Source organism: Neltuma alba, unplaced genomic scaffold, assembly GCF_004799145.2.
Source record: "Neltuma alba isolate B1F8T4 unplaced genomic scaffold, ASM479914v2 tig00012036_pilon, whole genome shotgun sequence".
Taxonomy (NCBI): Eukaryota; Viridiplantae; Streptophyta; class Magnoliopsida; order Fabales; family Fabaceae; genus Neltuma; species Neltuma alba.
The window spans coordinates 126682-143429 of record NW_021636601.1 but is presented as its reverse complement, the minus strand read 5'-3'; the positions used below and the strand labels follow the sequence as shown (position 1 = coordinate 143429).

General features: G+C 34.3%; 2 protein-coding genes across 4 annotated transcripts in view; both read right to left on the bottom strand.

Annotated features, from left to right (window-relative positions):
• Positions 1-5618: 5618 nt before the first annotated feature.
• LOC114721396 (TMV resistance protein N-like) overlaps positions 5619-16748 on the bottom strand; it is a 59047-nt gene continuing 47917 nt past the window's right edge. The window contains exons 2-6 of one of the 3 annotated variants that reach the window (XR_003738071.1): positions 10246-10744; positions 7974-9087; positions 7547-7822; positions 6711-7423; positions 5619-6155 (exon numbers count right to left, since the gene is read on the bottom strand). Coding sequence is in view for 1 of the 3 variants with exons in the window: in XM_028907225.1 (XP_028763058.1) it covers positions 6926-7423; positions 7547-7822; positions 7974-9087; positions 10246-10730 (2373 nt within the window). In the remaining 2 variants the exon portion in view is untranslated. Of the gene's footprint in view, positions 7424-7546; positions 7823-7973; positions 9088-10245; positions 10745-16748 lie in introns of all 3 variants that reach the window. The other 2 variants (XR_003738072.1, XM_028907225.1) reach the window with 2 other exon arrangements.
• LOC114721416 (TMV resistance protein N-like) lies at positions 10855-15137 on the bottom strand. The gene is made up of 3 exons (XM_028907238.1): positions 14570-15137; positions 10970-11661; positions 10855-10874 (listed from the first exon to the last, which is right to left on the bottom strand). The coding sequence occupies exons 1-3, from the start codon at positions 15109-15111 to the stop codon at positions 10855-10857; spliced, it is 1254 nt and encodes a 417-aa protein (XP_028763071.1). The 5' UTR covers positions 15112-15137.

Below are 16748 nucleotides of genomic sequence, written 5' to 3'. Positions count from 1 at the left end.
AACCATACTAAGACAAGAACCAGAAAAACAAATGCACAAGGGCAACCACAATGGTTACTTATACATGCAAAGTTACACGTGTGAGTTCAAATACTGGATTCCTCCTCACTAATGAAATATGCGACGGAAACATCAACATGCAAACAAGGAAGGCAGAGATAGTGAAGCACCAGTGATATTGAGGCAAAAGCATGCCCATTATTCCCATCAATCCAAACGTCCCACTCACAAACGCAGCTTTTTGCATCTTCATGGCAATCGAAGGCCTTTCTTATGCAACGCAAGAGCAGTTGAAGAAATGGAGAAGGCAGGTGCAGAACAAGCCACCGCAACATAAATCAGAACCTGGTCATGTCTTGCTTTTGGTGAAACAGCAATATTTGTCAGAGTAACTAGAAGTTCAACAGCAAAAAATGTGGAGCCTGGTTTGCTATTATCTTCATGTGGTGGTGATGCAGAAGGGTTCATGCGCATACCATCAACGATGTGACTATCACTTGCCATGGAGGGAACATTAGGCCTAATTTGGAGAAGTGACAATATTGCTAGAACTGTCCGTGAGAGATCTTGTTGTGGACAAATTATGGGAAGGATTGGAATTGATTATGGCAGGATTAAGATCTTGAGCTCTCACTTCTTATACCCCAAGACTCTGCAACTCCTTCAAGTTAGTTCCTGTACAAGCAAATGCTTCCAAGAATAACTAAACAGAATCACAGAACAATGATGAGATCAATATACTTCTAAACTGATAAAACCTTAATCAATTTGAACTTGCTGCGAAATTGACACGAGATAATAACTTTACTATTATCATGGGGCAAAGAAATGGTATGACAAATTAGCTAGTGAAGACAGAGATATGAAAGATAAAGAACACAGCCTACCTAAAATTTGCAGGAGCTAAGAAAAGCCTGTCACAATTTCTTATCAAAGATAGATAAACTTGTAAAATCTTGACCTTGGATTCAGTGGAAGCAGTTCGAGCATATGAATTCCATGGTTTAGGTAGAGTGAATGATCTTTTGGCCAAAATAAAAAGGTAGAGAGAATGATCATGATCAGAGTTTCCGTACATATCAGGAACATTTGACTGAAGAGAGGTGGTGGTAGCAAATATCTGAAAGGATCGGACCTGATGAGACTTGAGAGTTTGCATCTCCTTCGGAGGCTTTTGACTCTTCTCTTTTCGCAGGCCTTCAAAGTCCTTTGCTTTATTCGAGAGTAGGTGCGATTCGTAGTACTGATATGCACTGATGTTACCTGGATACTTTGAAGTGAAAGCAGAGCGAGGTCATCACTTTAAAACAAATATACTCCACAGAATCCTAGTACGGACATTATTAAGAATCAAAATCTTAAATTATTAAACGAAATAATAATTGGCAAATATATAGAAAGACAAAATTAGAAGCTACATAGTAAAACAGACAACAAAAATTTCCATCATGTAAATGCGTATTGATAAACTCTTTTTTGTATCGGAATTTCCTATTATTTTGGAGGAGTTTTGTTATTAATATTGAGCATAATTGAGTATTTTGAGTGGATTTGGGAAAGAAAATAATTTATGTAGTCTGTGAATAAATGATTTTAATATGTTTTTATTTTCCAGAATTTTATGATTGCAATTATTGATAATGCAATTGTCAGGCTGGGGACTAAAAGGAGAATGAGAAAGAAGTTGAAGGGCAGTTTAGGCAGCGTGGGATTAGAGGCTAAGCGCTGTGTTTTGGAACTCTGGTTTTAAGGGTTTGGAAGCTCATTCATTGGAGGGAGAGATGTCCATCGTCATCTGAAGCACCTCTCCATCTCGCGACTTCGCCTCACCACCATCCTTGTCATCTCCGCCCTGGACACATCACCACTTCGAAGTTCCGTCTCTCTCCATTTTTCACTTCCTCCATCACTTCCACCGTGCCTGAAACGTTCTTCCATTCTCTAGCAGTGCAGAGTTGAAGCATGCGCGGCTAATCTCTCCTATTCTTCCTAGAGACGAGCCGAGCCTGAGTCCTTTTTTTGATTGAAAGGAGTGTCCTCTAGATTCTTCGCTCTAGTCTGAATCTATAGCTTGATTGAGCGAGTTGTTCATTCCATGTTATAGTTTCAGGATTGATTTCGATTTACAGTTTATTGGAGCTGTAGAATCTGTTTAGGTTTGGTAGGATGATATTTCATTTGTAATTTTGAGTTGAGATTACTTCTTCTGATTCTGAGATTATGTTGTGTTATGGATTCTGGATCGATTTCATACATTTTCCCATGATTCATTTAATCGATTCTATAGCAATACATGGTTATAGCTGTTGGTAGAAGGATTGACTTATCATTTTATTTTTCCTGAACCCTGAATCGAATGATTCTAGCCTTCTTGTTGATTCATATGAGTTGTAGTTTTGGCACTGAGGGAGCCAACGACTGGTTGCCCAAGTCTTTCATTTGGTTGTCGAAAGGCACAGCACATTTCTAGGAGAACAGTCATTCATATTGGAATTCTATCATTCACTTCCATCTCGTTTAGATAAATCCGAAAATATAAACATTTATATCCTGCATTTATGAAAGCAGAAAATAAAATAGATATTCATTTGCTTGCATCTTTGATTTGTTAACTTGTTAGTTAGTGGATTAGTTAAGAAATTTTAACCATAAGAAGACTCCTTGTGAATTCAACCTAAGTTAGGTTGTTATATTATATTTAGCTTAATTTTAGTTTCTTTGACAGCCCCTATGACATGTTTTCCACATATATGAATAATAATTGAATATGCAAGTGGTGCCTATACATACACAGGGAAAATCAAACCAAGATTAGATTTTGCTTATACTGAGAACCATGTCAACAAATCTATCAGTAGATAACTGAAGCAGGGTAAAATGTGAATTGAAACCATACCAAGTGATGTTTTTGCAGGCTCCTGGAGAACTTGAGGATCAGAAATAACCATGCTTGATAAGATCTTTCCAAACTTGGGGGATGTTATGGTTTATTGTGGTATCAGAAAACTGACGGCAAAAGCGCTAAATCTTCCATGACAGAAATTCCCAGGTCTTTTTGAATCTGTCTGCGTGTGAGAGAGAATGAATATTTTAGATCAAACTCTAGCATTTTGTTCTGCTCACGTGATGTTTGGATGAAGCTCTCTAAGAACCTGTGAGGATCCATGAATCAAACGAAGATATATTGTTACTATATATAAGTGAAGTCACTTGTAATATGATTCCAATTTTACCCTTTTATTTTTTTTTCGGTGAATCCATTTTACCCTTTTAATTTAATAAATGCAGAGAAAGATATAAAGTAAATAAGTGAGAGAATATATAAAACATATTTCCAATACTTTTCTTTAATAAAGACAAATATGAAAAAAAATCATTAATTTAATACATTTTTCACTTTGCATGCTTGAAATTCAAATGATTTATAAGTAACAACAGAGTAGTAGGAGAGAGAGAGAGTTTTTAAGTGAATCAGTTTTTGTTAGTACTACCTCTGGCTCTTAATATAAGACTCTGTCTGACTTTTATTTTGATCCTAAATATAAGACCCTAATCCACTTTGTCTCTCATATTTATGTATTTTTTTCAAGGTAGTCCTTCTAATAATTGTAGTTCTAGCCAATGTAGTTGATTAGTAAGGATATTTTAGGAAAAACAACACTTATTTATTATAAATAACTACCTTAACTCCTTTCCTTAATCTCTTCAAATTAGTCAACTAGGTCTTATAATTAGAAGTAATATAATGATTACTAAATAAATGCAGTGTTTTACGGGAAGTAATGGAGTTGAATAATTGGAGTCGTACGAGGGATCTGGAAAGATCTTCTATCCCGAAAATTGCGGGGCTTTTGTCATCTTGTACAGTTATTACCCACTTTGGATCCTCGTTTATTAGGTTTTGAGTCAAAACTTTTGCCGGTTGCATGTCCCATAACGAGGGGCAGAGGAGGGTAGATGGCGCGGCCGTGCATGGTCATGACTCATGACATATGAATAAAAAACAAACATGCATAGAGGCGCTGGTTGGCAGCCAAATGTGGCAAGTTGTTCCTATATTTTTATTTATAGAATAAAATTATCCAATCGTCACCCATCAATTAAACTAATTTAACAAATTTATGTCTTAAATATGCTTCCACTATTTTTACATTTTTATTTTTAATGGTCTTTTTTGGCTAATATTTAATTAGAAATGCCACATTTATAGTAGGTCATTTCACATCTTAATAGGATAATATTAGAAAAATTAAAAGTATTCCTCATCAAATTTTATAATTTGTCTTATAAATAGAGATAAATCATCTTTCAAAGTTTTGTCCCATGAATAAAGAAGACCAACTTTTTAGTCCCTCAAAAGTTCAAACTTGATGACATGGTAGTCATGAAGTTTCAAAGGGGAAAATTCATCAAGTTTCAAAAAAAAGGGAAATATGAAAAGGGATTTATTCAATTCAAATGCTAGTGTCACCAAAGTTTCATTTTCCTTAATGAGGACCAATGGCACAATCTAGGACAGTGAATGAATTAATCAATGGTGTTAAAATATGTCTTAGCCACCCTGATGCGACTTGATGGGCCCTCGTTCATTCTTAACCTTCAACCTCGCCACTTCATATTTGAGATAAAATATGTCTTAGCCACCTGCCCTTTTACTATCTTCCCCACAACCAGAGACCCAACTATGAGCTGGACCTGGACTCAATAGCAGGAAATAATAGAAACAAAAATGAAAGCCATGCAAGTGCTAACATTATACATTATCCAAATACAGTTTAGTCTAAATTTAAAATTTTGAATTCATCATTTTTAAGTCAAAAAATGGCTTTTAACAAAAGTTAACAGGTCAGGAATTATTTTTATTTTGGATTTTATACCCACTAAAAAATTTAAAAAACAAAAAACAATTTATATCAGGACACTCCTTCATCATTATGATGGGCACGACATACAAGAACAAAAAAGCAGATGGAAAGGGTTAATCCCTCTTAAATTGGTGAACTAAGATTTGAATCCCCCATGAAAGAGATGTCCACATTTAGTATCCGAAACTTCAATAGAATTGCTTTGCATAGAAGAATACATAGATATATATATTAAGGAAGAAAAAAAAAAGCAGCTGGATGAGGTGAACATAGTCCAGCCACCAGCTCTGTGAGCGAAGAATGTTTAGAATCACCATAACACCTTGGGAAAGGTGGAGAACCAGTCTTCAAGACATGCCACTACGGGCGTCTATATCCCAAGGGACACTGAAACAACTTCCCGGCGCACCCAGAAGCTAGCAAAACATAGCAACAATCCCGTTGAATCAAGCGAGAGGAATCTAGTTGAATTCACACATGTTACTTTGCATGTTATAAGTGACTTTTGTCGGTTCCCTTGTCCATTTGTTTTCCTTGGTTCTCGTCTTAGTATGATTTTCATGGACAACACTTGATTTTCCTATAATCCTAAAAATTGCAAGTATAGATTGGAGGAATAAATTTTGTCAGGGGCCTTTTTAGTCTCTGTCATGCATCTTATAGTAGAACCGATGACTCAAATATGCACATTGATCGAATATATAAGAATACGGCAAGTAAAGCCAGACAAGATAATGGCTCTGCCTCATCACATTCTGCAAGCAAAAATCTTTTATCTATCAGCTTGGCTCTAACAACAGTTGTGATTACATTTTTATTTGAGATTTTCTTTTTCACATTCAAAGACTGCCTATAAAAATATGTTCTCGGATACATTCAATACATGATTCTCTTGCTAACATCTTTATCATATACCAAATAGACAAGTGTATTTTTCACTTTCAATTCACAAGCAAAAGTGACTAGAACCTCCACTCTGTCACCAGGCTCCAAATTAGAGATTATGTCTTGCCAATTATCTTCATCATTTGAGGCACTTGTTGCATCTTTCTGGTAGAATTTAATGGCACCCTTTGTACGGTTTGATACCAAGACTCCAACAGGATATACAGATGTCATGTTATCTTGAGAAGACAAATATATTACGCACAGAATCAATCCTTTCAAGCTTTTGCCAATAATTTGAGGAACTTCAAAGAATATCGAAGATCCTTCACCTTTAAAATTCTGCCAATGAGGATAATTGTCTCCAGGAAGAGAATTAACTCCAAACCCTCTTTCATTGCATCCCTAAGTCATAAACATAGCAAAGAAGAACCCGATTAACCGTACATATATACCAGAATGTATTATGCACAGATGGGCGTTTAGGTACAGAAGATATTAGCACTCACTCTTGAACATGTACATTTTTAAACACCAAACAAAATGTGCTTGAATGCCATCGTTGGAAGCAAATATTTCCAGACGAAGTCAGCTACATTACAAGCCAATATTCGAATGCGGAGTATAGTATGCTTTAAAACCTTAAGAAGCAATCATAAGCTATTCAATTACATGCATCCCTAGATTATGTACATATCGAACATTTGACGCTATTTTAAACATAATTAACACTTTCAAGATGCCTTCTAAACACTTAACAGCATAATCAAGGGGGATTGTTACGTACTTAGATGTGCACATACATTATTATAAGCGTGTGTCTTCCAACATACATGCGCACAAATGAAATTAATAGAAACACGCATTGAACATTTAAGTTAAAGATGTATAAAAAGAAAAAGACGTTCTTCCACATAGCCCAAATAAATTATGCTTTAGTAGAGAGATAAAGAGAATAACCTGTGCAACACTTTTTAAAAGTGTGTCAATGACTCGGTTGAGCTCACCTACATGAATAGTGAGAGAACTCGTGAATGTTTCTGATCTTTTCTTGTAAACTTGCTCGTGAAAACCAATCAATGCCGGCGTCTTTTTATGTGAAGCTTGAGATGTTCTTGATATTGCTTTGAACAGTTTATGACTTTTGGCAAACAAAGGATGTGAAACAAACTTGATTAACGATGGCGTGATCCCAAAGGCTTGACAAAAGGACTTTGAATGATTTGTTGGGGGCATCCACGACAAAAAAGAGATGGAAATACATCACGGGGCAATCCTTCATAACCACATAAAGAAACATATTTAATGTTCTTCAGTCTCATTATTGAGATAGGTACTTGTGTTATAGCAGTGTGACTGGCTCCCAAAATCATTAAGGATTCCATTTTCTCAATGTCTTCATCCAACCTTTCAATCTTGGAGCAACCAAAAAGATTGAGAGTTCTCAATGACTTCAAGTCATATATACCTTTTGGGAGCTGCTCCAAGCCAATGCAATTTTTCAAATTTAACATAATAAGATATCTAAGATTCCCAATGGAAGGGTGAATCATACACAAACGTGGACAATCTTTAAGTATCAGCTTCTCAAGATACGGTAGTTTTGAGAAGTTAGGTGTTTCTGTTAGGCAATGAGAATGACCCAAATTGAGAACTTTCAACCATTCCATCACCTATGCAAAGAGATCATCTCAAAGTAAAAACCATGCGTATAATAAATAAACTAACAGAATAGATGGAAAAATAGCACAAATCGTCTTTACTAGTGTTTAATTCCAAAAGTTCATTGCAAATACCTGGTTTTTCAGCCATACTTTTGTGAGATTACTCCACTTTAAGTCAATGGCAACTGTCTTTTCTAGATTGAAGTCCGTTGGCAAGTTTTCTAAGAGAGAGTTATGCCAACAAAGCCATCTCAATTCTTTTGATAGACAACCATAGTCTCCGTTAAGCTGTACATGATCAAAGTTGAGTAGAAGAATCCTCTTCATATTCTCAAATGCCTTGGTACTCAAGGATACTAAATTATTTCTTGGCATGTTTAAAGACAACCCCTTAATAGTCATTGTTCCCTATGAAATAGGTAAAGAGGAGAAAACAAAAACAATATAACCCACAATCAGCAACCGGATAGCATAATGAATGATGAAAAAACAAGTATGAAGATTATTTAAATGCGAAATTAGTAAATTGTGCAATAAAGTTGTTAAGAAACATTCTTACAATGTTATTTTCTAACACATTCAACACATCATCCTTAGACCACAATCTTGTACGCTTCTCTAGCTTCGTTGGCGATTGCTCACGAACTATTTCTCTTCCCATATCACGTATTAAGTCATGCATATCAAATATATTTTTATTTCCAAACTTTACAACTTTTACAAGGCTTCGCTCGATTAGGTGGGTAATTCCAACTTCTGCATGAAGTCCACAACCATCTAATACTTGAGTAGCATAGCTTCTATCCTTCCCAATGAAGAAACAACATATGTCCAAGAATAGCTCTTGCTCTATTTGGTCACTCAAACCATCATAACTTATTTTTAGAATTTCATGTATTTTACCATTTGGAATTTGTTCCAATTTATTCAAAGCGCTTTCCCAATAAGGTATTTCCCTATCAAACAAATATGAGCCAAGGATCTCGAGAGCTAGTGGTAGGCCTCCTGAGTATGATACTACCCTTCTTGAAAGTTCATTAAAATTTCTTTCAGGAAGCGCTTGCTTAAAAGCATGCCAACTGAAAAGTTCAATAGATTCATTATCATCCATTCCCCTCACATTGAATACTTTATTCACTTGAAGGATTTGAAGCAGACGTTCATCTCTAGTAGTGACAATTATTCTACTGCCTTGTCCAAACCATTCACGTCTCTCACATAAAACTTTGAGCTGGTCTTCATGATCCACATCATCTAATACAATGAATACTCTTTTTTGACAAAGAATTTCCTTGATTAGAGATTTTCCCAATCCTACATTTGGTATATTGATTCTTCTTGTTTTCAAGATGCTAGAAAGAAGTTGCTCTTGCAAATAGACTTGACCATTATCATGCTTCCATACTTCCCTAATATTTGCAAGGAAACTCTTTCCCACAAAACTTTGGCCCATTTCATTGTAAATAGCTTTAGCCATCGTCGTCTTACCCACCCCACCCATCCCCCAAATTCCAATTATGATAATCTCATTTGATTCACAACTTAGCAATTGGATGATATCTTGCACTCGAGAATCCAAACCCACTGGATGGTGAGCAACAAACATGTATTTGCTGTTGTCTAGCCTCATTGTGACAGTTTTAACAATATCATCAAGTAACTCAGCCTCAGTTCTGGCAACAACAACGAATTAGATGACTAGAATTGTACCCCGATGCATTAACATGCACAGGACAAAACTATAACAGCAACAAAATGATAGATATTTGGAGTTAGCCGAAACAAGAAATATGAATAAAAGGTTGGAAAAGGACCATTCTTTCCCTGCATTGTCAATATACTATTATGACCTAACTGCAGAAAACTTGAGCACATAAGATTCATATAGTACATTATGCTTCTCTATGAACCATAGATCCCGATGTGATATGGAAATTAACTTCACTTTTCTGTCTTTCTATACATAATTTTGTAATTTTCATCGTAAATAATTTACAGACACAATCTTATGAGAAAGTCAACAATTGAGTAACATTAAATGCTTTTTATTAATTCAACAAAATTTTTTATTCATTTCTAAACGATGCTATCAATACCTATTGATTATATACATACATGATGAATAATAGTAATTGAGCTGCGACTTTCTCTATCGCTAGAACAAAGGAAAAAGATGATTTTTTTTAACCAAAAACCATTTGGCGAGCCAAAAAAAAAAAAAAAGCATTCAGCTAGCATTCACATATATCTTAGTTTACTTTTGGCTGTGATATGCTACCTTTGTTAAAAACAATTTCTTTTGTTACGCTAGGGGCTTTGAGTGATCCTCAATCTTTACTTAATACATTAGCCTGTTTTTATTATCCTAACTAGCCTCATTTAGCTGTAAATTAAATACATTTTCTTCTGTAAACTATGAAGCTTTAAGTCATGAACCTGTACTCACACCTTGCATCATTCTTATTGCTTAAACTAGTCTTTTTCGGTGGATTTGTTAAATAAATTTTTTATTCCTCTATATGTTTCTCAACAATTCATTTTAGTAATCTCATGCTACATATGTTAGTATACTCAGATATTTTGTTAATGAAACATATTAGGATAACCTTTTACTTTCATATCCTCGTCAGTGCAATTGTGCAAGCTAGTTTTCTCTAGATTTATTTAATGTTCCTTTGGTCTTTAATTAGAGGTAGGCGTGCATGTAAAAGTAGATTAATCATGGATCTACCTATGCTACAAAAAAATTAAGGAATTCAACACATAGAAAAACAAACTGAAAGAAAAAGCAATTTCAAATAATAAGTAAAAGAAAAGGAAACAATATGTACCTGTATTTTTGCATATCCCACCCTGATAAGTTAGCAGCCTCATTAAGGACTCTCTTCAAATTGATTGCCAATTTCCTACCTTTTCTGATCGGGAATGTCGTTATAAGCCTTTCCCATGCTTTTCCAAAGGCATTCTGCTGTTTACGAACTTCAGATGGTTGCACATCATAGAATAGAGGAAAAACCTCTTGTTGAGTTGTTTTGTAGCACTCCATGATTTTCTCTAATTCTTGCAAGCACCAACTAGAGCCAGCATAATTTTGTGAGAATATAATGATTGAAATTCTAGAATGTTCAATTGCTTGTAGTAATGAACTTGGAATATGTTCTCCCTTTGCAATCCTTTCATCATCCATGAAGACCTCAATTCCTACTTGCTTTAGAGCATTATAAAGATGAGTAGTAAATGATTTACGCGTATCTTCACCTCTAAAACTTAAGAATACATCATAGGTATATTTGAACTTTGGCCTTTTTGTAGCCATTCCCCTCCCTATCTCTTGTAGCAAACCATGCACATGAATCTTGTCATTGACAACCTGTACAAGGTTGCGCTCCGTAAGTACTTGCATTCCCATTTCTATGGGGAATCTCGAGCCCTTAAACAAATCAGTAACATAACTCATACTCTGGCCCACATGAAAGAATGCTATATCACAAAATAATTTATTCTCTGATTCAGCCAAAAAGTCTAGGCTTATTTTAAGCTTCTGTTGCGTTTCACCACTTGAAACATTTTTTAATTTATTCAATACTTTTTTCCACTCCGATTTTGTCTTATTACGCAAAAGAGAGCCTACAACTTCAAGAATCAATGGTAGCCCTTCACATAAAGTAATTACTTTCCTAGAAAGATTCACAAAATCATTTGTTGGATCAATGTTTTCAAATGCATGCCAACCAAAAAGCTGAAGAGACTCACTGTCATCCAACTTTTCCACTTTGCATGATTTGTCAACAAAGTGATCAAGTAAATCCTTGTTTCTTGTTGTGACAAAAATCAAGCTCCCTTTACCGAACTGCTCTCCATTTCCACACAGTTCAGTGAGTTGGCCTACTTGATTTACATCATCAAGTACTATTAGGGCCCCTCTATAAGGTCCTTGCCTCATATGATTCACATGAATATCTGAAAGAAGTTGCTCTTGTAGAAGAACTTGACCATTATTTTTCTCCCATGCATCCTTGATATTAGCAAGGAAACTTTTGCAATTGAAATGGATACCAATTGTATCATAAATAGCTCTGGCAATGGTAGTTTTGCCGACACCTCCAACCCCCCAAATTCCGACTATGATTGTATTTTCTACATGATGGGATTTCCAGCCTAATCGGTCAAGCACTTGTCTCACACGAGGTAGCAACCCTACTTGTGATATGGCTTTTGCAATAAGGTTATTGACCAATTCTTGGTCCCTGGTCGCAAATTAGAATTATAATTAGATGAAAATCGACGGAAGTACGTGTTACTAAAAAGATATATTATAGATTCACATATGTATAACAAATGCCATATATACTTGCTCATATTTTTTGCTACAATCCATAAAATGATTGTTTCCAAATCAATTGCAAAATTTGCTACTAAAATAGTTGGGATGGATTTTTCCTTGATTGGCAACGGAATTCTCTATCACTGATGTGCTTATTTTAATTAATTTTGGTGAATAATCTGCTAACTGTTAACCTGAAAACCAGCATGCACCGTTATGTTAAGAAATTTGGGGCAAAATCATCAATTGGGAAGTTCAAGGAGCTATTGGCCTGGTATGGTGTGTGGGTGTGGGGGACAATGTTACGCGACATTTGGTACACATAATGATGAATTTTAAGAGACTAAAAACAGAAATGGGAATGAGCACTGGAACGGGCGCAGGAATGGGAATGAAGATGAAAATGGGGTTTTAAAAAATGTTTGGTATAATATCCTTGCCCAAAAAGATTATCCTTGGACTAGACCAGCATCCTCAGTCATGTGCCAATTGACCTTCCTCCTCAGCCCCATCCTCTCTCATCGCACGCTGTTGCTACTCCATCGACGCCATTGAAGCGCAAACCAAATCATGCACCACCAAATGGAGATGGAAGAGATGGAGGAGAAAGGGAAAAAGGAAGATAAAGGAGGGAGAGACACCTCCTTTAATTAAGACTAAGATAATGACACTTTCGCTATGCGCCTAATCAGACATGACAAAGCATTGTGCGACCATTATTTACCCTTTAATCAAGACTAAGATGTTTTTATGCCTTATAAATTATCACATGGCAAGTTAGGATTGGCCAGCCCACACCATCTAAGCCGCGAGTTGTGGTGGGCTGGCCTATATTCTCGGTCCTAATGCATGGATCTAAGGATCTTTTGGTTTGAGGGGAGGGGAGGTTTCATCCTCACCTTGTTTGTTTTGATTAAAAAGGAGAGGAGGGAGAGATATTTAATGATCCCTTATTTGGTTCAAGAAGGGGAGGGGAGGGATGGTAATAATCAATTTACCATTTTACCTTTACATATTAGTTTATATTTTTTTATTGACATATTATATAAATTAATTTACATTTTAATTTAAATAATATAATTTAATAAAAATTCAGTCTTATGATATTAATATGTGCATTAAAAAAATTGGTACAGTATTTTTTAATTCTAATTACTATAATAATATATTTGAAATAATCAAATTAACAAATTTTATATGCTCTAAAAAAATTGAAATTTTATTCTCTTTAAGCTTTGCCTTTTTTCAGCTTTAAAATATATTTAATAAATAATATATTTATAAAAAAATTAATTTTATAATATTATAATTTTTTATTTAAATAATGTTTTTTATTTTTATAATAATTTATATTAATTTTTATTATAATATATTTTTAATTATAGTATTTTTTATTTTTTATTTTTTATTTAAAATAAATATTATAATAACATAAAATGAGTGATTGTGGAATATCAAAAAAGTCATAAGAGTATAATGGTCCAAAAATTTAACTCCCCTTCAAAAACCCCCAATTTGGAGGGAAGCTAAAATGGAGAGAGGGAGGGGAGGGGAGGGGACATTTTGGCTTCGCTCCCTTCCAAAATTTTTAACCAAATGAGGGGAGGGGCTCATTTTCCCTCCCCCCAAACCAAACACACCCTAAAGGTAAAGGAGGGTATAAGTTAGAAAAAGAAGATAAAAAGTATAAAAGGATCAAATTGGAACTATTGAAAGTTTCAGGTCGTTAGGTATAGTTATATAAAGTTCACCCAAAAAGATTCAGAAAAATTACAAAAATGTAGTAAAAATAAAGCAAAAATCGTTTCCAATAGATTTTTTAGGTGCGCTTGAGGTGTTAAAGGTATAACTTTCCTCAATGCTTCTCATAATTCTGAAGACCATTCTCCAAATAAATTTTCAATCAATTTTCTCTATTTTAATTTGTTTTATTTATTTACCCTTTTGTTTAGCCATGAGATCATTAGCCACAATAAGATGGACCTGGCTTTCCTCCTTTTCTTTTACGGTCCGCTCCCGTCCTCTACCCCCAAAACTACACCATTTTGGGGTGAAAATGGGGATGGAGACGCTCTTTGAAAAAAAAACAAAAAAGCAACTAATAGTCTAAAATACTTTTTTCAATGAAACTGTTAAAATAACTTTTTATTGCAGTTTTACTTTTAATATATTCTTTTTAAGTAGCAACAAGTATCATAAACTATTTAAGATATCCAGTGCTGTTAAAAAGTATTTTAAGTGTTAAATGTATTAAAAATCGTATGTAACTAAAAATATATTTTACAGTGTCAACTGCTAAATATTGAATGTTACTCAAACAATATTTTAACAAGACGTTAGATAGTATTGGAAAAATATTTCAAAGAGTTCTGGGTGTACTAAAAATTATTTTAATATGTTAGGTATCAGTGGAGAAGAAAAAATTAAGGCTGCTAGATAATCTTTACCAAAAAAAAAGAGTGTTCACCATCAGGACGGCAGCGGACCTTAAAAGAAAAGGAGGAAATCAGGTCCCAGTAAGATCACTTGATCAAGGACTATACGACCTATTTTGTTAGTGGAGAGAGAAAAGAGTAGGCCAATGAATGATGAACTGCCAACATTTGAGTATCTCAAATCATAACGCAGTTCACCGACGACGAATAAACCCATCATATCTGGCTTACTAATTAATTTATTATAGATATATAGCTTATTACACAATTCATTAGAGATATATAGATGTTAGAACTTTTTGACTATTTTTTTTCCTTGAAGCACAATGAGTTTGATGAATTCCGCAGGCAGGTAAAAATGATAAACTAAAAGAGCCAAAAAGGATTAGTTGTTACCCAAAATCATCCGTCAGTGAGAAGCCATGTAGCGAATCACACACAGCGTCGGCTCTTGGTTGGAAGTCCCAATCGAAGATATAATCATCATTAGACCTTGGCAAATGCAAAATCTCCAACAGCACACTCAATTCATTCTCAAATCTTCGCATATGCAAATTCAGTTCGTAGTAACTAACTTCGTTCTCATATCTTCGCAAATGGAAGCTCTCGAACTGCACACGCGCTTCATTCTTGCTCATTCCATTGAAGAAAGGCAACACTGTTTTGGGACCAGGCATTAAATTCAGAAGTATCTCAAGACATTTGCCGGACCAAACAAAGTCTGGTGTGATTACCACCACCACAATTCTACACCTTTCCATCATCTCCCATGTGGAATAATCCCTGACCATGTCATGAATGAAAGTTTTGAATCCAGCGTTCCTTAAACAATCCTCAAGAAAGGTTCTTACCCCATCTGCAAGACCATTGAAAGTTAAGAAGACATCGTATTCGAAGGTCAATTTGGGTTCAGAGGATGAAGAGGCCAAGGAAGACATGGATTATTGATTGCCAGCCGGAGGGGAAGATATGAAGATTTGGGTGAGTGATTGATTCTTCATATCACTTCTCTTTTATACTGGTAGGTGCAACCACCTTTCTTTGGTTCCTAATACGAGTGATCTTTTCATTTCAGCGTAATTTTATTTATTTACCTTATTTGTATTTTTAATTTTATTTAAGGGATGTTCAGTTTTCTACCACTCAATCTACCAAACTGCATAAGTAAGTTACAACTGGATATTTAATTTGTTCATTTGTATTTTTAATTTCTTTAGGTAATTATATTATTGTGTATTTTGGATATGCGTCGTTTTGTGTGGACTATTAATTTGCAGTTGCATGGGCAATTTCCTCGAAAGTCACTAAAGTCACTTATTGACAAGATTTAGGGAGGACCCAACGTACACAATGGACCCAAAGAAACAATTAAAGAGAAAAATCCATTGTCCACTTGTATGTGCTGTTCTCTCTCTGTTTTTTTTTTCCTTTTTTTGTTATAAAGGGACGGGATCGATCCCGCAACGCACACACCTCACACACACCACTCGGCCAATGGCCAGTGGTTGTATGTGCTGTTCTCTCTTTTTTAGTTTAATGGAGACATCAATCAAGTCAACACCGAATGGCGCAGCTAGTCAATTTTTTTTTCTTCTCATTTTTGCTGTCCTTTATGATGGAGAGAAGAAAACTTTAATGAGTTCTATTTAAAAAATTTTAAAATAGATTTTAAAATTTTAATAAATAAAATATGCAAGATAAAATAATAAAAAAATTAATTAAAAGTTTTTAATTTTATTTTTCTAATTTTTTAAATCAAGCTTATTAAAAAATTTTCTCCCTTTCCCTCCTTCCATTTCCCTTAAAAAGTAAAGACAAAACCATTGCCTAATTAATATCTCTTAATTTCCACACGGAATCTTCGCCGCTCCTATTTCTTTACCCTTGATTATTCAAAAAAAAAATTATAAAATATTTTTTTAATTATGATTTATAAAATCTAATTATTCAATATGTATAATCAAATAATCCAATGATATGAAGAAAATACAATTATTTTATATCTCTAGTTAATCAATTATTACCCTTCAACATTAGTTTGGTTATTGATCATAAATGGAAATATGCGGATATTTCTTTTTTTTTTTAATTGTTCCTATATTGATTTTATTTTTTGAATATATTATATAGATAAATACAATTATTTTACTTTTATTTTAGTTTTTATAAGAAAGTTGTTAATATTCTTCTCTTATTAATTTGACTATTTTTAAGTTACAAAAAGAATTGGTTTCAATGAAGTACAAAAATAGAGTGTCCTGGGAATTTGTCTTTTTATTTAATGAGTGTTGGCTAAGTTATTGTAGCACTAGCCTGCACTATTATATACTATTTAAATTATTATAATATTATAATTTAAATAATAATGTTATAAAATTTACAATAAGGATGGAGTCGTGACGGAAAAAAATTTTAAGAAATTAACATGGGGATTTCCATCACAGGCAATTTGGGGACCAAAATTTTCTATAGTCATAGCCTTGCCCTTGTGTATCAAAATGTTTCATCATGTTAAATGACAAATAATGGGATTAGTGGAAAAATGATTTACAAGGGCAATGAAGTGGCGGAATTT

Coding starts and splice junctions, on each gene's coding strand:
- LOC114721416 (XM_028907238.1), bottom strand. CDS start 15,111: ATGTCTTCCTTGGCCTCTTCATCCTCTGAACCCAAATTGACCTTCGAA. Junction 11,662..14,569: donor TCACTGACGGATGATTTTGG/GTAACAACTAAT, acceptor ATTTGCGACCAG/GGACCAAGAATTGGTCAATA. Junction 10,875..10,969: donor ATTAAAAAATGTTTCAAGTG/GTGAAACGCAAC, acceptor CATGTGGGCCAG/AGTATGAGTTATGTTACTGA.